This window comes from Dermochelys coriacea, chromosome 7, assembly GCF_009764565.3.
Source record: "Dermochelys coriacea isolate rDerCor1 chromosome 7, rDerCor1.pri.v4, whole genome shotgun sequence".
Lineage (NCBI taxonomy): Eukaryota > Metazoa > Chordata > Testudines > Dermochelyidae > Dermochelys > Dermochelys coriacea.
Window position 1 is genome coordinate 59,198,011 of NC_050074.1, and position 24,829 is coordinate 59,222,839.

Here is a 24,829-nt window from a genome sequence, read left to right on the forward strand (position 1 = left end):
TGGTTCCCCCCACCCACACACACTTTTTCATTTTCCTCCCTACCATCCCCCCTTTTACTATTCTGTAACTTTTCCCATGTAGTTTTGAAAAGCTAGAAAATTTAAAAAGGAAAAAAAATTAAAAATAATCAAACCCTCAAATCCCTTAACTCATTCTATTGACTTCAGGGGAAAATAGGGAGAAAAAATAAATATTGATTTTTTGACAGCTGAAATGTTAGTTTTCAGTTTCATCAAAAACCAGGTCATTTTGCAACACCAAAAAACTTTTCATTACATTTTTCATTTTTGAAGGAATAAAAACTATTTGGGGGGCAGAGGAAACATTTTGGAAAAAAACGTTTTGACCAGTTCTGCTCTCTCTCAGTAGTGCCTACATGCCCGGTCAGGGTCAGGGCCCCATGTGCCAGGTGCTGTACAGACAGAATAGAAGATGGTCCTTATAGTCTAAACAGACAAGCTAGACAAACGGATCGAGCCAAACAACAAATATGCAATTGTCAAAGGTAGAAAACTTGTGTGTTCTTCTTTGAGCGATTGCTCATATCGATTCCAATTAGGTGTGCGTGCCGCATGCACAGTCTTCTGAAACTTTTCCCTTAGAGATCCTGTCGGATTGGCTGTGGAGCCTCCTGGAGTGGCGCCTTCATGGCACTGGATATATGACCCTGCCCCTACTCAGTTCCTTCTTTACGATAGTGGTCGTCGTTGGCACTGCGGTCACTTGCATAGCAAGTGCTTCCCTTAGCTTACTTTGTAGTTGTTTGTTAGTAGATTTGTAGTTTTGTAGCTGTTAGTTAAAAGGTTAGGTAGTGGGAGTGGGGTCTAGCCCCAATCCCGTATCCTTCCTCTTGGTCCCGCGGCATGCCTCAGTCCCAAGGGTTCAAGCCCTGCGGAGCCTGCAGTAAGCCTATGCCGACAGGTGACCCCCACAACTGTTGCCTCAAGTGTCTGGGGGAGCACACCAAACAGAGAGGTGCAAAATCTGCAAGGCATTCTACCCAAGGACAAAGAAGGAGTGGAATTTTTGACTGAAACAGCTCCTAATGGACTCCGCTCTTTGTCCCCAACCTGCCACTGATTGTCAGGACCCAGCATCAGGCACGTCCATGCGGAATGCTCCAGTTTCAGTACAAGACACAGTGCCGAGAAGGACTCGGGCCAAAGTGACCCTTGGCACTGGCGCTCCCTGGCACTGCGGACTGTGGAGAGAATCCGGCACTGATCCCACTCCCTGATGCTGCATAAGTGGCACAGGAAAACTGACAAAGGCCATTCTCCTGCGCTGAGAGCAACTGTGCTGGCGAGTGTGACAGCAGTGTGTCCCAGGCAGGAGCATCGGCGCAAAAACCTCAGGAATTGGGGCTGTCAACTTCGGGCCCATTAAGGGAACCATTGAGACTGGTTCCCAGCAATACCCCTGAGAGACAGTGTCGGGTGGAGGAGTTGGAGCTGCCATCCACCCCAGACACTTTTGAAGCTGTGAGGGATCTGATTGCCATGACGGCACCTCAGCCCCCAGCAGGTAGAGACAAGCCTCCAGTGCCGCATCATCCAGTACCATCTAGAGGCAAATCTGCCATGATGAGGCAGTTGCCCTCTCCAGATCAGCACCGCTCTCCATGGCATAGCTCCAGAACACCCCTGCCTTGACACCAATCACCAGCACCAGCCTCCAGGAGGGGTTCCCCAGCACCATCAGGGTGACGCGAGCCTTCCCTGTCACCGAGAGCGGAGCAGCACCGGTCTCCAGCACCAGGTGAGTGCCACCAGGTGAGCGGCACCAGTCTCTGGCACCAACGGAGTGGCACCTGTCCCCCGCTCTGGCTCCTCGTCACTGGTCTCTGGCACAGTATCGTTTGGTGCCACTGTGGTAGTCAAGGTCTAGGCCTGCCTCATCAGACTCAGACGCCAAATTTTTCTATTCCTGGCATAGCCTGCACATATTGGACAGGTGCTGGCACTGATACAATGCAGGGATGGTGCCGTGGCAGCCCCAGTGGCAACCTCCTACACAGTGGCCCTTTTGGACTCCCTGGGCTTACCACTAGGCCCAGGGCTCTCTTTCCAGGGGCTCTCGTCGGTGACCTCGGATAGTAGAGTGGCCCCACGTCTCAGAGACAGACCCACGCCTTGGGGCTCTGAGACGGCATCTGCAAAAGGCACTCCACCTCATCTGCCGCCGGACACGGCTACTGCCACAGTGACAGTTATTGACAATGAGGTCCCTGGTGGCAATCAGGAGCAAGCAGAGGAGGTGAACCTGAGGACCCCATGGTGGACATTTTGGCACCAGAGGGCCATCTAGAGTCACTCTGCCACTGATAAAAACTATCCAGAGCAATATCAAGACTCTGTGGCAGACCCCTGCATCCATTCCACCTACTGCAAAAGGGTTTGAGTGGAAATACTTTGTACCCTCTAAAGGGTATGAATACCTCTTCTCTCACCTGCAGCCCTGCTTTTTGGTGGTATCTGCAGTAAACAAGAGAAACAAGGTCAGCAGGGACTGACTCCTAAATCTAAGGAATCAAAAAAGATGGACCTTTTTGGAAGAAAGGTCTACTCAACTGCAGGCCCACAGCTGAGGATAGCTAATCAGCAAGCTATCCTTAGAAGATATAACTTCGACTCTTGGGCCTCCATGTTGAAGTTTAAGGAGCTGGTGCTGATGGACTCCAGAGCTGAATTTGCGTCAATATTTGAGGAAGAAAAGGCAGTGGCACAGACCTCTTTGACGGGGCAGGCCTGTTTTCAGACCAGATGGACTCCAGGCTGCACAGCCTTAAACACTCCCAGGCGACCATGAAGTTGTTGGGCATGCACACCCCGGCAACCCAACGCAGGCATTTTAAGCCGCAACAACAATGCCCCTATCTTCCTCGGATGAGGCAGGACTTCTATAGAAGGGGTGGGGGTAGAAATGGAAGGCACAAGCCTTCCCATCCCCGCTCCAGGCAGGGCCAAGGCCCGACCAAGCCATCGTTGGGCTCAAAGCAGACCTTTTGAAGGTGTGCCCGAGGACAGTGCACCTGCCATGACATCGGATCCTTCCCCTTGTTTCATGAATCATCTACCCACTTCTACCGTGCCCAGTCCCAAATAACATCAGACCACTGGGTTCTTCACACGGTAGAAGTGGGATATTCTCTCCAATACTGGTCCTTCCTTCCCTCCCACCCCCGTTCCCTGTCCCTCTCCAGGGAGCCTTTTCACAAGCAACTCCTTATCCAGGAGGTGCAGGCGCTCTTTGGTGGAGGAGGTTCCTCAGGAGCTCAGGGGCAAGGGGTTCTATTCCCATTATGTCCTAATCCCCAAAGCCCAGTTTCAGACCCATTCTAGACCTGCGAGGACTCAACAAGTTCAGGGAAAATTTGAAGTTCTGCATGGTCTCCCTGAGTGCTATTATCCCTTCCCTGGATCTGGGAGACTGGTATGTCACCCTCGACATGAAAGACACGTACTTTCACATAGCTTTATGGCCTGGACTCAGACGATTCCTCGGGTTTGTCTTTGACCACGACCGTTATCAGTTCATGGTCCTCCCCTTCGGTTTGTCGATAGCCCCCCCCCTGAGTGTTCACCAAGTGCATGTCAGTTGTAGCAGCTTCCTCTGAAGGAGGCAGATGCAGGTATACCCCTACCTCGATGACTGGCTGCTCAGAGGCTGCACCAGGGAGCAGGTGGAGTTTCAAGTTCAATTGGTCAGATCCACTTTTGAGAGACTGGGTCTCCTCCTCAATGTGAGTCCACTTTGTTACCGACCCAAAGAATAGAGTTCATTGGGGCAGTATTGGACTCTATACAGGCAAGAGCATTTCTGCCAGAGGCCCGCTTCCAAGTGATGGCAGACATTATTCAAGGCCTCAGGCAAGGGGACGCCTGAGTCTCCTTGGCCACATAGCAGACTGCACCTACATGGTCTAGCATGCCAGAATGAGGCTCAGACCCCTCAAAGCATGGTTCACATTGATCTGCTGCCTGGGGCATGACAGCCAGGACTCAGTGGTCACTGTGCCAAAGCGAATACTTGAGTCCCTCCAATGGTGGTTCGACCCTCAGATAGTGTGCAAGGGCATCTCCTTCAACAGCCCCCAGCCCTCGTGTCCCTGGTAATGGACGCATCAGCTCTGGGATGGGGTGTGCATTTCGGAGATCTCCAAACACAGGGCGTATGGTCACAGGACAAGCTCTCCCTCCATATCAATATCAAGGACTTGAGGGCGGTGCGGCTAGCATGCAAAACCTTTCAGGCCCGACTACAAGGACAGTGCATGACAGTTTTGATGGACAATACCACTGCCATGTTTTACATCAACAGGCAGGGTGGAGCCCGTTCCTCTCCCCTATGTTGGGAAGCCCTCCGGCTATGGGAGTTCTGCATAGCCCATTCCATTCACCTGGAGGAATAATTTCTATCAGGAGCTCAGAACGAACTAGTGGACAACCTCAGCAGGTCCTTCTGCAGTCACGAGTGGTCCATCTGCCTGGATGTCATACACTCCATCTTCCAGAAGTGGGGATTTCCCCAGGTCAATCTGTTCACCACCTGGAGCAACAGAAAGTGCCCGCAATTCTGTTCCTTCCAGAAACACATCCAGGGCTTGCTTGTGGACACATTCCTGCTCCCCTGGGCAGGATGTCTGTTGTACACCTTTCCACCAATCCCCTTCATCCACAAGGTCCTACTCAAGGTCTGCAGAGACAGGGCACGGACAATTCTGTTGGCACCAGCATTGCCTCTCCCATGTTGGTACACCACACTCCTAGAGCTATCGGTGGATGCCCCGATCATGTTGCCACTACTTCTGGACCTGATCACATGGGACCATGGTTGTCTTCATCACCCCGACCTCCAGTCCTTCCACCTCGTGGCCTGGAAGCTTCATGGCTAAACCCCATGGAGTTCCTCTGCTCAGAACTGATAAGAGAGGTCCTACTCGGCAGCAGAAAATCCTCCACTAGGGCCACATACCTCACAAAGTGGAAGAGGTTTACATTCTGGTGCACTCAGCATCATACATCCCCAGTCCAGGTGCACATACCACTCATCCTGGAGTACCTACTGCACCTGAGACAGCAGGGTCTCGCAGCATCTTCTATCAAAGTGCACCTTGCAGCCATTTCGGCCTTCTACCCAGGAGTGGCTAGGCACTCCATCTTCACCAACCCCATGGTTGCCCATTTCTTCAGAGCCTGGAATGGTTATACCCACAAATTAGACAACTGGTTCTTGCGTGGGATCTTAACCTCGTCCTCTCCCAACTAATGGGGCCCCCTTTCGAACTGCTGGGGACTTCCTCCCTTCTCTACCTCTCGTGGAAGGAAGCTTTTCTAGTCGCCATTACCTCAGCAAGAAGGGTGTCAGAGTTCAAGGCCTTCACATCCGACCCTCTGTACATGGTTTTCCATAAGGACAAGGTACAACTTAGACCTCACCCAGCCTTCCTTCCAAAAGTGGTGTCACATTTGCACACCAACCAGGACATTTTTCTGCCTGTCTTCTTCCCTAAGCCTCATGCTAATATCCAAGAACAGAGGTTCCACTTACTGGATGTTCGGCGGGCGCTAGCCTTTTACATCGAGTGCATGAAGCCATTACAAGAATCAAACCAGTTCTTCATGGTGGTGGCAGACCAGACGAAGGGACTCCCGGTCACATCTCAGAGAATCTCATCGTGAATCACATCCTGCATCCAGACATGCTATGACCTAGCTAAGGTTCCAGCCCTGGCTCTTACAGCACACTCCACAAGGGTGCAGGCTTCATCGGTGGCGTTCCTGGCCCAGCTCTCAATGCAGGAGATCTGGAGGGCAGCAACATGGTTCTCGGTGCATACGTTCACCTCTCATTATACCACCGTCCAGCATGCCAGAGATGATGCAGCATTCAGCAGAGCAGTGCTCCAGTCAGCGATTCCATAACTCTGATCCCACCGCCTAGGTAGGATTTGGGAGTCACCTACTTGGAATCGATATGAGCAATCACTCAAAAAAGAAAAACTGGTTACTCACCTTCTCATAACTGTTATTCTTCTAGATGTGTTGCTCATGTCCATTCCAAATCCACCTGCCTTCCTCTCTGTCAGAGTAACCGGTAAGAAGGACTGAGGAGGCGCCAGGTCGGCAGAGTCATATATCCAGCACCATGAAGGCGCCACTCCAGGGGGCTTCACAGCCGACCTGACAGGAGCTGCTAGGGGAAAACTTTCTGAGGACAGTGCACGTGGCGTGCGCACACCTAATTGGAATGGACATGAGCAACACTTCTCGAAGAACAACAGTTACGAGAAGGTGAGTAACTGTTTTTTACAATCCACCCCCCCGCCCACATACACACACACAAAGGCCTTTCCCACAAACCTCCCATCTGGCCAGCTCCCAGAGTCAAACGCCTTCCCAGCCCTAGTTCACCCCATGTGCCCACTCTCTCCACTCTCTAGGGAGCACTCTACCACAGTCTGGGTTCCACTTCTGGTGGGGAGACACAAAGTGTCTGCAGGTGGGCCCTGGACTCTTCTCTCTTCAGGCCATCCCATATGGCTGGTGTCTGCCCCCCATCAGTTCTGGAGTGGTGGCTCATGCTGCTTCTTCCCCTGCAGGGGGTGGGGTGGGTGTTGCCAACTTAGCGACTTTGTCACTAGATTTAGTGACTTTTTGGTTTCCCTAGCAAGAAAATAAGTATCAAAGTGACCAGTGACAAATCTAGCAACTGTCACTGCCAATTGCAGTGACATTCAAAGAAAGAAGTCACCAGTATCTATAGTCACAAAGTCATTCACAAGCAGCTCAATAGTATTAATCCATTCCATGCTCTTCTTACTACCTTCTGTTGCACACCAAGTCAATGTCATTACCTCTCAACTGAGCATGTCCTCGGAAGGAATCACATTCCAGGGTTTCTTTGACTGAGATCACTATAATCTGCAGGCAAGGAAAAGACATTTGTGGAGGCTAATTAAATACTTTGCTAAAGCCAGGCGCACTTTAGAGAGAGCAGCACATTAGCCAGGGCTTGTTTTTACCCAAATGTGTTCTTTCTCGCCGCTCCACAGTAGGTAGCACACCCTGGATGCAGGGAAAGAGGGCTAATGAAGCGGGCTGGGCAGGGGAGGCAGGTTAGCCAGCGAGGAGAGTCCCACGGATGGAAGATGGGGTGGGATGAGACAGGGCCATGTGCCCCAATGGGTGGGGGGCACCTTGCCTCCAGGAAGGAAGCCCTTGCTACAGGATCAAAGGTGGAGCTATTTTGCTTTCAGTTGCCATTTACTCCTTCCCCTGGCTTGGCCTGGGGTTAGCTGCCCAGTTCTTTTCAGAAATGAAACCCTGGAAACCCTGATTTTTGTTTTTAAATCTACTTTCTTGGCTCTCGACAGCACCGAGCTCAGGTCAGGTGAATGCCCTCTTTCCCCCGGCTCTGGGCTCTCCCTTTCCCTAACCTGCCCGCTCCAATCCAGGCTGGCAAGAAAGGGAGGCTCACCTGAATTAACCAACCCCAGCCAACCTGGGCTGCAGTGTACAGAGCGCCCTTCCCAATGAGCACAGGGCGCCCTCCTGATGATGACAATGTACTGTGGTAGTTGCTTCTGGTGTGCAACAGTATATAGTAAGAAGAGCATGGAATGGATTTTATTAACACTATTGAGCTGCTTGTGAATGATTTTGTGACTATACTTGCCTGTGTGTGTGTGTAAGTAATTCTCTGGAAATTTTGTTCGATGACGTTTTTGACTCCTTTTTAGTGCTTAAACAGCTACATCTAGCAACTTTTCAGGGTTTGTCTGGTGACTTTCTGCTATGTGGAGTTGGCAACACTGGAAGCAGGAGGAAGCGTGTGGCCCATATGGCTTCACTTGCACTGTGAAGTTTAATGTGCTGGAATGAAGCATTGTGCATAGATGATGGGACCACCTGGCATGACACCCCCTCCCGCAGGTGTATGTCCATGTGTTTCCATAGCCCTGTCTGGAATGTGGCTGCATCTCACCCCCAGGGTGGCTTTTAGCCTCTGATGCTGGTCATATCACCCAGCATAGTTACAGAGACACGCACACCTTGCAAGGGCAGGGAAAGTCACTCTTAGCACTCTAGAAACAAGAGGATGAGCTGTGATCTCCTTCTTCTGCTCAGAAGCGCCGAAGGGAGCCATCGGACACATCATCCATACCGAGAAAATCATTCTGGCCGTCGAGAAAAACAAAGTTTTGATCCCCCCGCTCTGGAACAAAACCTTCTGCTGGGGATTTGACGATTTCACCTGCTGCCTTGGAAACTACGGAACTGACAAGGTAAATGAGAACAAAGCCCAAGGGTTTTGAAACACCGGAGAGGGTGGACCTGTGCTCTGAGGTGGTACAGAGAATCCTCTTTCAAGATGCTTGGTGGGTCTTGCTCACGTGCTCAGGGTGGGAAGGAAGTTCCCAGGTCACATTGGCAAGGACCTTGGGGGGGTTTCACCTTCCTCTGCAGCTTGGAGCATGGATCACCTGCTGGGATCATTTTGGCCTGTCCCACCTAATCAATTCCCTGCCAGTGCAGGGGCCTTGGTCATTGGTGGCACCTCAGTCTCTCCCACTCTCTGCCTGTGGCTCACAACAGTGTAGTCTGCTGGGGACTGAAATACTTTAGCCTAACTAAAATCTTTGACTTTAATATGGGAGCGTCTGGGTGAAATGTAATGGCTTGTGCCATACAGAAGGTCAGACTGGATGATCTAAATGTTCCTTTCTGGCCTGAAATTCCATGGAAAGTGACTTGTGATTTTGGGTGTCTCGGTGTTTGAGATGCCCAACTTGAGACATCGTAAAGAGGCCTCGTTTTCAGAGGGTGGGTGCTCAGCACCTTCTGGAAATCTGGCCCATTGAAGGAGTCTCAGATTGGGCACCCAAAATCAGTAGTTCCTCTTGAAAATCTTGGCCAATATCGAACTGATCTGAAATTCTTATCTAGTTCCAGTCACTATATTGTCTGTTACACTGAAACCGAGACTTGTATGATAGGACGTAACAACAACATAATGTCTCTTGGCCCCTGATGAAAAATTTTGTGATGCAGAACTTTCTGCTGGGATTAAGATAGGACCATCTGTCAATTTCCTCCACCCCCCAAGCTTAGCACAGTGCTCTCATTCAAAATACTAATTCAGCTTCCCCTAGAAATCTGTAGAGCCGTGCAAATCTGAGGATATCTGCTTTATATCAGCAGGTATCTGTGGACCATTTTTGCGGATAGTGCAGATGTGGATACAAATTTTGTATCCATGCAGGGCTCTGACTATAAGAACCGGGCGGGCAGCTGTGAGGAACCGTGGCGCAAACCCTCCACCTGCCCTGGGTGGAGGTCTGGGGGGCAGGGACACTGGGTGGGGGGTTGCTCGGGCCCCCTGCCAAAGGCAGGTTGAGAGTCGAGCATGGCTCCCTGCAGTTGCCCGCCTGGCTCTTATTGTGGCCGGGCTGCGACTCTGAGAGCCACCCCCACTCCTCCCACACACACAGCTGGAGCTGAGTCGGGGAGAGCCGTGCTGGCAGCTGTGGGGACCCTGGGTCCCTCCAATCCCTTCCCTGTGCAGGGGTCTGGGAGGCATAGACACGGGCTGGAGGTTGCTCAGGCCTCCCACCTAGGGCAGTTGGAGGGACCCAGGCTCCCCACAGCTGCCAGCATGGCTCTCCCCGACCCAGCTCCTGCTGTGGGGGGAGAGTGGTTCCGGCTCTCGGAGCTGCAGCCTGGTCACGGTAAGAACCAGGCGGGGAGCTGTGGCGGACCCTCCATCTGCCCTGGGTAGGGAACCCCAGCAGCCCCCAGAAAGTTCCATAGGTCGCCCACCTGGCCAGATCAGTGTGGAGCCCAGCCAGGGAGCCATGGGGAACCCTGGCGGACCCTCCACCTGCCCTCAGTGCAGGAGATGGGGGCTGAAGCAGCCCCCGACTGTGTCCCCAACCCCAAAGCTCCCCACCCGGCCAAGGGTAGGTGGAGGGTCTGCGACTCCACACGCTTCTCACACTTGCCCGCGGGGCTCTCCCCGACCCGACTCCGGCGGGGGGTGGGACGTGCCTCGGAGCCTCAGCCCAGCCCCGGTGCAGAGCCCTGCATATCCACAGATAGTCACAGATAATTCTTGCAGATTGGATGCGGATACACATTTTTGTATCCACACAGGGCTCTAGAAGTCTGATTCTCTGACTTCTTTACTGTAAGAAATCAACAGCACACATGGCAGTGCTGCTTGCATGCTGGAGTGCCAGCGGCCAAGGAGAGAGCAGTGTTCTCTCTTAAAAGGAGGGATGGCCAGTGCTAGTGTGGGGCTCGGGAGACCAGCTTTCAGTTCCCTGCATAGTTCATCAGACATTCAAAGTAGCAGAAACCTTTCCCTTTCCCCTGGGAAGCTCAATGTGTACCGAACCATTTGCTGGGAAAACGCACACAACCGGGGATCCCTGCACCAAAAGCACCAGCCTCTACGCTTGAGCAATTCCTCTACCTATGAGTAAGTAGCAGGTTGTTCTCCTCTCTATTTTAAGTACTTATATGGTGCCCTATCACTGTAGAATATGAGAGCATCACAATCTGTAATGTATTTATCCTCACAATATGCCTGTGAGGTAGAGAGCTGCTTATTCCTATTGTATAGGTGAGGAACTGGGCACAGAGAGACTAATTGACTCACCCAAAGTCACACAGGACACCTGTTGGAAAGCAGAGAATGGAACCTGTTCCTTGAATCTTAAGCTAGTGCCCTAATTGCTGGATCATCCTTCCAATCCAACCAGCAGGTAAAGGTTGATCCACTCCCACACCAACATACACATAGCCATGCTGTTACACATGCAGGCTGTGAGAGCAGAGCTGAGAGGAAAATTTAGTCTTTAGTCTGACTTCACTATGAGTTGAGGATGCCCTGCACCTTATAGGACTGGGCCCTTTCTTTGGACTGACCTTTGAGCCCAACCTTCCTTTGGCTCTCGAGAATGGGTAGGAGGAACATTCCTTTCCCAGTCTCAAAGGGAAGATGAGAGCTTGATTCTCAGGCCCCAAATCTGTTCTCTGGTTTAAATATTGACAGGCTGCAATCAAAGGAATCTGTGCCACAGAAATGACTGCCAGTGTTTTTACCTTCTGCAGAACACGATGACACTCGAATGCATGGCAGATTGGGGCAAGTGCCTCTGTGCTGTATGTCCCACACCAACTACTGTCATTACCTCTGGAACGAGCACCGTTGTGTGTGTCTGGGAGCTTTCCCTGGTCAAGGACAAAGTGAGATGCCTGAACTTGAGACAGGTACAGTACCACAGCTAACCTGACATGCCAGCTTAGTAGGTGCAGGTCTGAGATCAGAACTGGGAAGGGGTTTCGATGAAAGCTGTTCCTCTATCAGGGTGACAGAGAAAGATGGTATAAATGGCATCACACAGCATATCAACCTGCCACCCGTTCAGGCATTGACAGTGACAAATGGACTCAGGGAATCTAACCCAGAGTTGTTTTGACAAAACACTTTTTCAACATAAAATGCCATTGTGTCAAAAACAAACCTTGTTTTGCAGAAACGTCATTTTCAATGAAACTTTTGTTGCGGAGGTTTCTCAGGTTCAAAGTAAGGATGCTCTGGGTCTCCCATACTGTAAGTGTGTGTTTAATGACTAGGCTATTAGTTATTCTGGGGTGGAGCTCAGATTCATGATTCACAGCATGGATCGATCTTTCTTTCAGGTGAGTACCCTAACCACTGGCAGTTGGCTGTTCTGGGGTGAGTGGGTGTCTCTTTCATTCTCAGGTGTTCAGCTGAAAATTTCAAAAGGTCTCAAGTTCGATACAAAACCAAATGTTTGAAAAATCAACTTTTTGCGTAAAATAGAATTCTTGTTTTCCGGCCTTCCCTGTGTGTAACCCCATACGGGGTTGGCCGTACCTGCCTCTAACAGATTCCTGAGCAGTCTGTCTTTTTCTCACACTTTGGCAATGCTAGTATAGCTTGCTATGCCCTCGAGTCTTGAAAATAAGAAACATACCCCTCCACTCCAACCTCCCCTGGACCTTCACCCCACCCAGCTCCATCTGAGTCTTTATGTATTGTTCAAATGATTCCCATTTCCTTTTTTCTAGCTGGGTCAGGAGGCAGGAGCACCAAAACGTTGTGAGACTTCTCTAACCAGATTTCCAGCCCAGTATTTCTGATCAAGAAGGTACAGATAAGTAACCAGAGTTCTGGATACTTTACCTATCCTGAATTTGGGACCTTTGTGAGGTTCATCCATCATGCCCATAAGGTGGAAAATGGCCCAAATGGCAGAATATGGATCTCTATCTAGATCCAAACTGCCTTTCTCTAGTTTTCTACTGGGGTAACTCCATTGTAATCAGGATTTACACTGCCATAAAACTGAAGTAATGCAATCAAGATTCAGGCCTGAAATTGTGACCTTCTGGGCTGCTTTTATGAATACGCTTTTGACGATCTTCAGTGATATCTAAGGAAATAGACAGCAACTTGTTCCCTTTTCCCCTTAAACCAAATGAGATAACTCTCCTCTGTTTACTCTCAGGTGAAATAATAAGGGGAAGCGTTTGTGGGGTTTGAGAGACATGAAGGTATTCAATCCGTAGAAATCTGCTCTGTCCATTGGTTCCTGCAGAAAAGACTCGCGAGAAAATGCAGGTTTTCCCAGATCCAGGACAAGAACATGTTTCATTTGCCATAGGTGATGGGGAAATGTCAAAAGGCTGAGTCTGGGTTGAGCTTGGAGAGACCCCCAGAATATTATCTATTTAGCTAAACCTCTTGGCCCTGCAAATTGGGGCACAAATTGACATGAGTTTCTAATACTTCCTGCTTCTGAAGAGACCCAAAATACCATCAGAAGGCCTTGTCTCATGAACGTTAGCCTGTCTGTTTCCTCTCAGAACCCAGAATACAGACATGGAAGGGAAAGAAACAGCACTAGGGTAAAATTTTAAGCAACACATTTTGGAGATCAAGAAAAGTTCAGTTCAGGGTCAGTTTGCATTCTGGGCAAAGGTTCAGGGTGGTTCTGTTTTACCTTTACTGGTTTGCTGGTCTCATTATTGGCCCACAATTTATGGCTGACTTTTGAGGAACCGTTGTTGCTAATGTGTATGCTGCAATTAAATGATATTGCCAATATTCCACAAAGTACCGGTGTGACATCATGCAATGCCAAAAACTGCATGGATTTCCTTTCAGTCTCTGCTGGCAGAGGGCATTAGTCATTTAGATGTCTCTCTGGCCTAGATATCAATCTGAACTATGCCCCTAAACGACTTCAGTGAATTACATGCTGTTGTTTCATGGTCGTTGTTTATTCTGCTGAACGAAACTATTGTATCGTTATCCCTGAGATACTGAGCTTCACTTAAGTAAAGCTGATGTGCTATAAAGCTCATGTTATTCACTTATCAGCCTTCTCAAGGGACTAATGTGTTCTTGTTTGAGTTGGAGTAAAAGACAGAAACTGTGTTTCAGCAGGAAGATCTTATTCCCTTCTTAACGGGCTGCCTCCAGAGTTTTGTGTAGCATTGAAGATGCAGCGTAATAGCCACGGTATCCATCTGTGCAATTTTATCTGCCTGAAAAAGAATGGCCCATGTGACCCACACTCCCATAACTCTGCACCAAGGGAAACACGTAACCGGTTTGGATAAACATCCAAAACAGCTGTGTTGCGCCTTTCAAGCACAGACGCATGGTGGAGTGGGTGCAGCAAAGCTGCAGCACACCCCTGTTGAGTCACCCTTTTAGCGGGTGCAGTGTTTCCTTTGTGGTTGGCCAGTGTATGGAGGGGGTGAAGTATGACCCTGGCTCTTCCCAGCACCATTCACAGTGACCACTGCCTCCTGCCTCAGGCCAGGTGCAGTCTTTGCGCACAAGCACTGCAATCGGAGACCAGGGCTTTGTCTGCCCTGAATTGAGAGCACTGACTGGCTCTGCCTGAACGGAGAAGTCCTGTGATGGTGGCTTTCCTTGTGCTGTCGCACTGCTGTCCAGCCTTAGAGAACAGGGATCTGCAAACCAAGCAACTAACGGATAGGTGTGAAACCTGGAGAAGAGCTCTCAGCAGGTTGATGTGAATGGTCCGTTTCCTGCTCCAGAGATGCACTCGCTGCCAGCTCCAGAGCCTGAGCCCGAGGAGCCCAAATCCGTGAACCTGGGCCGACAAAGTCCGCACTGCCAGTCTTGCATATCTGTGTAGATGTAACCAGAGACTCAGGCTCACATCCCTGTTCTGATTCAGACACGGAGTCGCTCTCTCTTTTTGCAGCCACTGAATATTTAATTATCTATACAAAGTGGAAGAGCTCCGACAGTAGATACAGAGGGAGCAAGAGGATGACTCAGTAGTGTGGTAGTCAGGACGCTTACCTGGGTCTCCCACATCCCAGATGAGTGCCTGCACCGGTGGGCTATTCAGGAGTGAGGTGTGTCTCATTCTCTTGAATTCCATACCAAATTCCACCCTCAGAAACTTTCCCAACAAAATTTTTGTCAAAACCAACATGTTTCTGCAACAAGGCTCAGTTCTGATGAATCAGCATTTTCTGATAAGTTAAAAAGTTTTATTTTGTGTGAACCAAAAAACTCCAGGTGAAACTGATCAGCAGCCACTATGTTCTGTGTCACATGGGAACAAACACCACTGGGTTTGGTTTGGTTGTGACCTACAACCATAAATCGCTCGCAGGCTGCCCTGAAGTTCCAAGACTGCCCCAAACTCACCCCACAGCCTGGAGCCCCCCCCCCCCAAGCTCAGTTGGGAATGGGCTTCAAGACTGGGATGAAAACTTTTGCACAGCTTTGCTTAAATCCCCTCTTCTGCTATTATCTTTTACCTGTGAGCTCATACTTTGATAGGGTCTAAAATTATATCCAACCCTGTATCTCAGGCCCATGTCAAGCCTAAAATAATCTGTGACACCTGAAAGTCATCTTGGTCCCATACAGCCTGGTGCAACAGAGCATGCTCACCAGAGGGGTTCATATTTAAATGCTGTTGTCCTAACAACCTTTGCAAATAGCAGCATTTATTAGGTGGCCAGCAAGAAGTTGGGCTGACATAGGAGGAGAGTATGTACCATACGTGTTCTGAGAGGTCAACAGGGACATTCAGGACCGAGACCCACGCTGAATCGAGTCAAACCCTAGAAGTTCATTGATTATTCCATGCAGAGAAAGCCAGTGGGGAATTCACCTCTCCCGTTAAAATTAGCATTAAAACTCTGGTGTGATGTTCAGGGAAGTCGAGTCACGGCACGCCTTGATTTCAGTACAACTGAAAATTAGGTCCAGAAATTTTAAAGAAAGCAAGTAGGGCCTGATTCTGTTGTTCAAAACCTTGTGCCCTCATTTACACCACTGCATGTTGGGTGTAAAACCAGTTCTGCATATCACATCCATTTAGTGAAATGAATGTATTAGTTTCTGTCTTTGGTTTCAGAGTAGCAGCCGTGTTAGTCTGTATTCGCAAAAAGAAAAGGAGTACTGGTGGCACCTTAGAGACTAACAAATTTATTAGAGCATAAGCTTTCGTGAGCTACAGCTCACTTCATCGGATGCATTTGGTGGAAAAAACAGAGGAGAGATTTATATACACACACACAGAGAACATGAAACAATGGGTTTATCATACACACTGTAAGGAGAGTGATCACTTAAGATAAGCCATCACCAGCAGCAGGGGGGGGGAAGGAGGAAAACCTTTCATGGTGACAAGCAAGGTAGGCTAATTCCAGCAGTTAACAAGAATATCAGAGGAACAGTGGGGGGTGGGGTGGGAGGGAGAAATACCATGGGGAAATAGTTTTACTTTGTGTAATGACTCATCCATTCCCAGTCTCTATTCAAGCCTAAGTTAATTGTATCCAGTTTGCAAATTAATTCCAATTCAGCAGTCTCTCGTTGGAGTCTGTTTTTGAAGCTTTTTTGTTGAAGGATAGCCACTCTAAGATCTGTGATCGAGTGACCAGAGAGATTGAAGTGTTCTCCAACTGGTTTTTGAATGTTATAATTCTTGACGTCTGATTTGTGTCCATTCATTCTTTGACGTAGAGACTGTCCAGTTTGGCCAATGTACATGGCAGAGGGGCATTGCTGGCATATGATGGCATATATCACACTGGTAGATGCGCAGGTGAACAAGCCTCTGATAGTGTGGCTGATGTATTTAGGCCCTATGATGGTGTCCCCTGAATAGATGTGTGGACAGAGTTGGCAACGGGCTTTGTTGCAAGGATAGGTTCCTGGGTTAGTGGTTCTGTTGTGTGGTGTGTGGTTGCTGGTGAGTATTTGCTTCAGATTGGGGGGCTGTCTGTAAGCAAGGACTGGTCTGTCTCCCAAGATCTGAGAGAGCGATGGCTCGTCCTCCAGGATAGGTTGAAGATCCTTGATGATGTGTTGGAGAGGTTTTAGTTGGGGGCTGAAGGTGATGGCTAGTGGCATTCTGTTGTTTTCTTTGTTGGGCCTGTCCTGTAGTAGGTGACTTCTGGGTACTCTTCTGGCTCTGTCAATCTGTAATACATTGACTAAAATTAAGGGGCTTTTTTATGGAAGACCTAAATTTTGAGGCTAAACTAAACTGGCAGTGTCTCTTATGATAGAGATGCTTACAAAATAGGGGTGAGGGGTGAAAGAAAGTAATGTTTAACAGAAAGGTTCCCAGAGAGGTTAATTTTAATTATGCAAAACTTCAATATTAGAAAAAATATTGAGACGGTCTGTATTGGGTAGAATAATAGGGAGAAATGTCTCCAAATGTCATTGAAAAAATTTTTTATTTAAAAATTTTACAAATGTTGAACAACTCTAACCTCTGAGTATGAATCTCACCTTGATAAGGCCAGAAGGGCAAAGGTAAGAGACGTTTTACACTGCTAACCAGGGCTAAAAGTGTTTTATATGAGGCAGTATGGTCAAATAGCTATAACACAAGTCTAAGGACAAGGAGATCTGGATTCTGTTACCACCTCTGATTCACAGGGTAAGTTTGGGAAAGTCACTTAATCTCTCTGGGCCTCAGTTTCCAATCTTTAAGTTAAGGACAAGGGAGCTTTGAGATCTCCATTTTAGACTCTGATTTTGTGGAGTAAATCACATGTTCTTGCTAAGCTAATCCCAGTGGGAATGTGGATCCCTAGTAACCCAGCAGCTTGGTTATGGTTTTGGGTTGCTTTGTACCCCCCAGGCTTTGTATGGACACACTCAGGCCGTGACCTGTCTGGCTGCATCTGTGACTTATAGCATCCTTGTGAGTGGATCCAATGACAGAACCTGCATCATATGGGACCTGAACAAGCTGACATATATCACACATCTCCCTGCCCATAGGGCCAGTCTCTCTGCTATTGCCATCAACGATTCAACGGTAAGAACTTCATTTATCATCCTTCTCCTGATGTGTCCACGAGCATTTCATGATAATGTAAGGGGTGCTCTTCCCAATGTAAAAGCATCCTGAGATGCTGATCAATTGATTTTCCCTTTTACAGAGGTTGCTAATAGTACTCTTAAGGATGAGAAGGGAGCACTAAAAGGTACAATATAGACAAATAGCTAAGTAGAAGCATCCGTGTGTGGCTGGATAGGAAGATTAAACCTCTTGATTTGTGAGCTGGCTTGAGAAGCATAGCAGTATAGTCCCTTGCACTTCTGCCTTTGGCTCACATGTGACCCTGTTGCTTCCACTGATTTCTCCTGACATGCATGTATTACGGCAGTGCCAGCTGCGACTAATTACACCCAAGTCCTCATCCACAGTCTACCGGCTCTGGATGTTCCTGAATCAGCAGACAATTACCTGATGTGCTATTGCTTTTCTTCCCCCTCCAACCCTCTCCACTAGAAAGGGGCTCATGAGAACAGCCATACTGGATCAGACCAATGGTCCATCTAACAGTGGCCTGTGCCAAATGCTTCCAAGGTAATGAACAGAATGAGGCAGTTATCAAGTGATCCATCCCCTATCATAGAATCATAGAAGATTAGGGTTGTAAGAGACCTCAGGAGGTCATCTAGACCAACCCCAACTAAATCATCCCAGGCAGGGCTTTGTCAAGACGGGCCTTAAAAACCTCTAAGGATGGAAATTCCACCACCTTCACAAGTAACCCATTCCAGTGCTTCACCACGTTCTAGGGAAATAGTGTTTCCTTATATCCAACCTAGACCTCCCCCACTGCAACTTGAGACCATTGCTCCTTGTTCTGTCATCTGCCACTGCTGAGAACAGCCGAGCTCCATCCTCCTTGGAACCCCCCTTCAGGTAGTTGAAGGCTGCTATCAAATCCCCCCTCACTCTTCTCTTCTGCACACTAAATAAGCCCAGTTCCCGCAGCCTCTCCTCATAAATCGTGTGCCCCAGCCTCCTAATCATTTTCGTTGCCCTCCGCTGGACTCTCTCCAATTTGTCCACTTCCTTTCTGTAGTGGGGGTCACTGAGCTGCTGTTAGATCAGTGCTGATTGAAAATTTTCCAACATAAGGCTTTTCTATCAGAAAACATCATTTTGTTGAAGCCAAAACTTCCTGCGGGAACACATTGATTTTTGATAAAATCTCATTTTGGGGGGGAAACCATGAGAATAGTATTTCTCTAAGGTCAACATGTTGCATTTCAGTTTTTTGAGAACATTTTCCATTTTTCTGAAATGACTTTTCGTTTCAACGTGCTTCATTTTATATTGTAAAGACAAACATTTTAAAAACATCAAAACTGAAATGGAATGTGTTGGTTTTATCTTAAAGAAACATTTGGCTTGATCCATGAGGATTTTTTTTTTCAGAAAGTTTGTGTCATGGGAAATTTTGAATTTCTTTGTTTTCATTCTGATTTGAAATAAAACAAATTTTGAAATGGAGGAATTTGCTGAAAAACAGAAATACCAGTCTCCACATAGCTCTGTGTTAGATTCTTATTATTTGTCCTGTGGTAGCAAGTAGGGCCCCAATGCTAGGTCTATTGCGATGACACCCGGAGACACAGTCGTGGACCAGAACCCCATAGTGCCAGCTTAGGCACTGTACATTATTAGGTATAATATGGTAGTGCCTAGGTGCTCTAGTCATGGAACAGGACCCTGTTGTGCTAGGTGCTGTACAGAAATAGAGCAAGAAGGTGATTCTTGCCTTGGGGAATTTACAATCTGAGTAAGAAAGTAAAGGTTTTCTGTAGCTGCTGATCTCTGTTGGATTTCAGTCAGCGATGTAGACCTGAAAAACTCTATAGCCCATTACTAAATCCCAGAGCCTCCCAAGCCCCCATGCAGTTAAAGTAGTTTAAAGGCTGGTTTACACTGAAAAGTTACGTCAGCATAGCTACATCTCTCAGGGGTTTGAAAAATCCACAGCCTGAGGGACATAGTTAAGCTGATCTAACCTTCAGTGTAGACAGCGCTAGGTCAATGGAAGAATTCTTCTGTTAGCCTAGCCTACCGCCTCTTGGGGAGGAGGATTAACTATAGCGATTGGAGAACCACTCCCATTGCTGTAGTCAGTGTCTATACTGAAGCACTTATAGTGCCACAGTAGAGTTTCAAGTGTAGCCAGGGCCCAAGTTTCAATTCTTTCAGTACTGGCCATGCTGTTTCAAATAAGCCCTTCTCAGTCTGTCTTGATTTTTTTCAACTGCGATGTGAAGAGCCCTGGTCCAAAATCAGGAGGAGGGAAAGGCATGGCAGTAGTTAATTTAAACTGGATGCACGCTGCTTATTTAAGGACACACCAGCCTTTGCCAGGAGCAGGTGGACTTGCTGCTGCTATTCTATTTTAGCTGGTTCCTAGGGTATGGAAAGTTTGGATGGAATTTAAAACGGGGAGGGTAAACCCAGGAAGTTTAATAAAAATGCGCTTGTAAATAGATCAGGGGCAATATTATAAGCCCCGCATCCTAGAGGCTGCTCCTGGAGCTTTGAATATCTGCATTTTCCTTACTCTTAAGGCTTCGGAGATCTGTGACTTTCTGCTCCCACTTCACACACACAATTGTCCTTAAAGCTGTACACACAAGCACTACAAGGAGAGGAGAGACTCAGTTGCAAAGGGTGTTATTGGCACTGTGAGCCCAGCTCCCATGAAGGCAGAGCTCTCCAGCCATATGTGAGACATAATTTTAAAATACCATAACACTAAACACTCTGGGGGGCAGAGGAGGATGCTGAACTGGACAGAGGTTTAGGAATCAGTGTCCACATGGTGAATTACTGATTTATGAGAATGTTTATTAGTAGTAGTATTTTGTATTTGTATCTCAGTAGCATAAGAATGGCCACACTGGGTTAGACCAATGGTCAATCTAGCCCACTGTCCTGTCTTCCGCCAGTGTCCAGTGCCAGGTGGTTCAGAGGGCATGAACAGGAGAGGGCAATTTTGAGTGATTCATCCTTTGTCGTCCACTCCCAGCTTCTGGCAGTCAGGGGCTTAGGGACCCAGTAAGCATGAGGTTGTGTCCCTGCCAATCTTAACTAATAGCCATTGATGGACCTATCCTCCATGAATTTGTATAGTTCTATTTTTAACCCAGTGGAAGCCCCAGTCAGAGACCACAGGACCCCATTGTACTAGGCACTGTACAAACACAGAATGACATGCAAGTCTGTGCCCTAAAGAGCTTATAATTATCTACATTAAAAGTTAAGGGTCAAATCCTGGGGCAGTTCTTACTCTCCCCTTGTTCCCATGAAATCAATAGGAGTTCTGCCAGAGCAAGGACCTAGTGAAATCTAATTAAGGAGCTAAGGATTCAGCCCTCAAATTTTATTATTATTTTTCCTTTATTATCTACATTTTCTGTTGGCTGTGTTTCTTTTTTTAACCCTTCAGGGTTGCCAGGGTGTTTGGGCATTAGCTTATTTGGGGGGGTTGCTTGTCTAGTGTTCAGTGAAGCAGATGGTTGCTTGTATCAAGACCCAGTCTTGCATGTTGGGACCAGTAGGATCTACCGGCAGGCTGACTGCCTCCTTGCCTTGAGGATGGCTGTAGCTGCGCTGTAAACCAATACCAAATGTCGGTAATGGAACTCGAGGCCCTGTTTGCACTTTGGGATGATGCAGGCACCACTTTCCCCATGATCCGGCACAGGGGCTTTGGTTCGGCTCCAAGGTGGTCCCCAGATTTCTTCCACTAGATGCTACAGCAGCTACAACCCATCCCAACCAGAAGGAGGCATTGGCAATTGCCATATTGCAGACAGGTGGGGAGCAGGGGTAGTGGTGATTATTTGAACAGAAATGCCAAGCTAAGTTACCCAACACTCAGGAGCAGCCTGGGATGGGCCAGTCTCCCTTGCAGGTTTCAGGCTTTTGCAGACATGATAGCCAAACCACTATGCCTTCATTCTAGGTTACAGCCTAGAAGTGTCCATGGAGGGGAGGCATACGAACCACATGCAAGTTTGGTTGCTCTGCATCTATCTATTTCTCTGTCCTTGAGGTGTTGTTGAACAGAGTGAGATTACAATTAGGTAAAAATCCCTACCATTGAGGAACAGGTTCTGCTGGCCAGTTACAACAGCCTTGTATCAAAGAGAACATCACCGTTCGGTGTCCGAGTGAAGGGCACCTGGGGTTCAGGAACACACCCCGTTCTGCAAATCTTCGGGGTCATGAGGAATTTTGCAAAGCAAATTTTGTTCTTCAAAATGTCTCCCAGCTTCATTCTGTCTTGTAAACTATCATCATCAGTCTCATGGAATTATTCAGTAATTTGGCCAAAATGTATGAATTTCTCTGTGACAGATTCCCTGGCGTGCAACCTGGAATTGGGGAACCGCTGAGCCCTCTAGCTTACCAACCTGGGCTCCCTTTCACACTGTGAAGTTGTGACAAGTGTAAACCTCTCCAGGTACTGCACTTACACAGACATCCACAGGCAGGGACACACACAGCTGAGTTACATGAATGCTCTTGCTAGCCACTCATGCACCAACAACAGAGAGGCTCCAGCCAATTCCTCCAGCTCCCCAGCCTAGGACCCCAGAGCTGTACCATCTTGCACTGGTCAGAAACCTGAACAGTGTAAGTTTATTACCCAGTCTGCCGCTTCCATAAAGGAAAGTGGATGTGAACCAGCCCTTGCAACCTGAGCAGATTTCCCAAGCACTTCAACCAAAATGCAGTTTTAGGTAAAATATAAAACAGATTTATTACCTGCAGACAGATAGATTTTTAAGTGATTATAAGTAATAAGAGTACAGATCAAAGTCAGTTACCTAAGAAATAAAAGTAAAATCACAATTTGAGTTCTATAAACTAGATAGTATTTGAATCAAGCAGTGTCTCACCCTGACGGATAGTACAAGCAGGTTACAGATCTTCCATATACAATCTGGAACTCTCCTTCAGCCTGGTACCATCTCCCAAGTTCAGCCTTTTACCTCCAAACGTGTTTCCAGGTGTTGAGTTGGGGGGGGAGGTCAAGCCGTGATGTCACTTCCCCTCTTTTATAGTCTCTTCCAGCTTGCTGGAAAGACCCTTTGCTATGACGTGAGTCAAGCAGTCTCCATTGTCTACGTGCTATCTCTGAGAAGTCTCCATTGTATACGGTTCCTTGAATAGTCCTTGGGAGTATGGTTTCCTTTAATGGGCCTTCAGTGCATCTGGCTCCTCCACTGTCGCATCTGAAAGACTGGTTGTGGGTGTTCCCAACCTTACTGCATATTTCAGTAACACACACACACACAGCAAAACTTCATATTTTCATCCAAAAGCATCATCGTTCCAACATTGGTATTGTGCCTATTCCTTTGGCAATACTTGACAGCCTCGGCTTTCCAACACCCGATGTTGTTTTTCTTATTTCTTTGCTAGTTCCGATGCATGAAGTTTACTTGTATGCACTGCCTCAGCTGACTTTTGTCCCTCAAGAGCAGAATGCAGTAAAAAATATCAAGCTGTTAACTAGAGCTGCTGGAAAATTTTAAAATGAAAAGTCATTTTGTAGGGAAATGGCCTTTTTTAAAAAAACAATTTTTCCAATTTTTTCAATTATTTCACAATTTTATGTGATTTTTTTTATTGAAAATGTTTTAGAAAACGTAATAAAAAATGGTTATCAGTGTTGTTCATTTATCAAAAACTGGATTTCTCATTAAATGCAAAAGAACCATTTTGATAAAACTTTTGATTAAAAAATGCGACAAAAAAAGTGAAGAAACTGCAAGTGAATCTGTTTCAAACCCTGCAAAATGAAATTCCAGAATTTTTGCTTTGAAATTCCAGAATTTTGAATAAAAAAATTCATTTTTTGACCAGCTCTTATGATGAAAAGAGTGGAAGAGAAATAAAATGAAGAATGGGCAAATGCCGTAGATTACAATAAGGGCCTAATAGCCACAGGTGGTGTTTGTGGGATCCTGAAATAATGCTGCTTGGTGTGTTCTAGGGTGACATTGCCTCTTGTGCCGGATCCTATTTACATTTGTGGACCATCAACGGCCAGCCTCTGGCAAACATCAGCACCGCCTGCGGCCAGGAAGGAGCCATTGTTTGCTGCTGCTTTGCTGAAGTAATGGAGTGGGACACATGTAGTGTCATCATCACGGGAGGCACAGATGGAATTGTGAGGGTAGGTGTCATGCTTTTGCTAAGCCAGCTGTGGATACGAGGCAGAGTTTCCCATACTGAGTGGGGCGACAATGGTTTTCATTAGCTTCACATCTCCCCTAGGCACATTACAAAAAGAGAGTGATAGTGTGACCCAGAACTGAAGTGGTATAATTTGTGGTGCTGGTGGGGAAAACACTAAGTGTTCTCCACACAAATTTAGAAAGAAACCAAACGATGTCATTTTGTTTGAAATATTCCTCGGAAATTTTCAGTACAAATTATTTTTTTCCAAAAACTGGAAAATTTTGTTTTTGACACAAAAGCTGACAAAAATGAAAGAGTTCATTCATCAAAAAGACATTTTTCATTGGAAAAAAAGTGTTTCAGTGAGTTGTTTTTCACCCACTCTGATCATTTGGAACAGGGGGAAGTTTTGGGGACAAAATTTTTCAAGAGGCCTCTCATCCCCCTAAGAAATGGTTTTGAAAATGCTGTTCATTCTGGTCTATTCCAAAGGCAAAAACAACATTGTTGATCAGAAGTGTGTTTAGGCTCCTACCTTCAGGCTGGTGGTTGAACTTCAACAAGGGAGTGCTCTCTCTAACAAAGTCCTTGTCTAATTCTCTAGCAATTGCATGGAACACAGCAGGACAGCTGAGCAGGGACAGAACAATACCAACCTCTGATCCAGCCATCGTACCTTTGACCTTATAGAGATTCTACAAGCCCCAGAATTGATGTCTTTCTTTCTTACACCTCTGCATTTTCTAACCCCTCCTTTCTTACCGACACAGTTATGGAAGACAGAATATGCAAAAGCCCCAGGCCAGCATGTTGGATCAAGATCACAAAAAGCCACAACAGAAGTTCTGGATAATAAAGGTACAACCTTACGATTCTGAAACGAACCACTGCTGTGTCGTGTGCACTGCATATCTGTGAAAGAGAAGCAGCTAGGGCTAGGAAAGGGTGTTGAGATTCAGAAAAACTGAGGGAACCCTCCTTTCCCATCCCCCACAAAACCTATCTAGATCTGAATCCGAATCACACTTTGGTGAAGGTCCTGAAGTGATCCAGAGGTTTCCAGTCTTTGTGATGTCTTGGCTCTGGAGGGGCCGAATACTGGGTGAGTTGATGCTGTTGCAATGACTGGTCCAAACCATGGCAGAAATGCTGGAGGCTGAGGGAGAATTCCCAGCCCCAGCTTTGCCAGAGGCTCAGGTAGAAGCACTGAAAGTCCAGTGCTTAGCCTCGCCTGACCCCAGATTGGAACCTCTTACACT

General features: G+C 47.4%; 1 protein-coding gene across 4 annotated transcripts in view; it reads left to right on the forward strand.

Annotated features, from left to right (window-relative positions):
- The window catches only part of WDFY4 (WDFY family member 4), a 254,443-nt gene that overhangs the window by 221,248 nt on the left and 8,366 nt on the right, over positions 1 to 24,829 (forward strand). For all 4 annotated transcript variants that reach the window (XM_038410907.2, XM_043518469.1, XM_043518470.1 and 1 more), the window contains exons 57-61: positions 8,131 to 8,288; positions 11,119 to 11,277; positions 17,193 to 17,372; positions 23,383 to 23,565; positions 24,341 to 24,428. In XM_038410907.2, the coding sequence (XP_038266835.1) occupies positions 8,131 to 8,288; positions 11,119 to 11,277; positions 17,193 to 17,372; positions 23,383 to 23,565; positions 24,341 to 24,428 (768 nt within the window). The remainder of the gene's footprint in view (positions 1 to 8,130; positions 8,289 to 11,118; positions 11,278 to 17,192; positions 17,373 to 23,382; positions 23,566 to 24,340; positions 24,429 to 24,829) is intronic.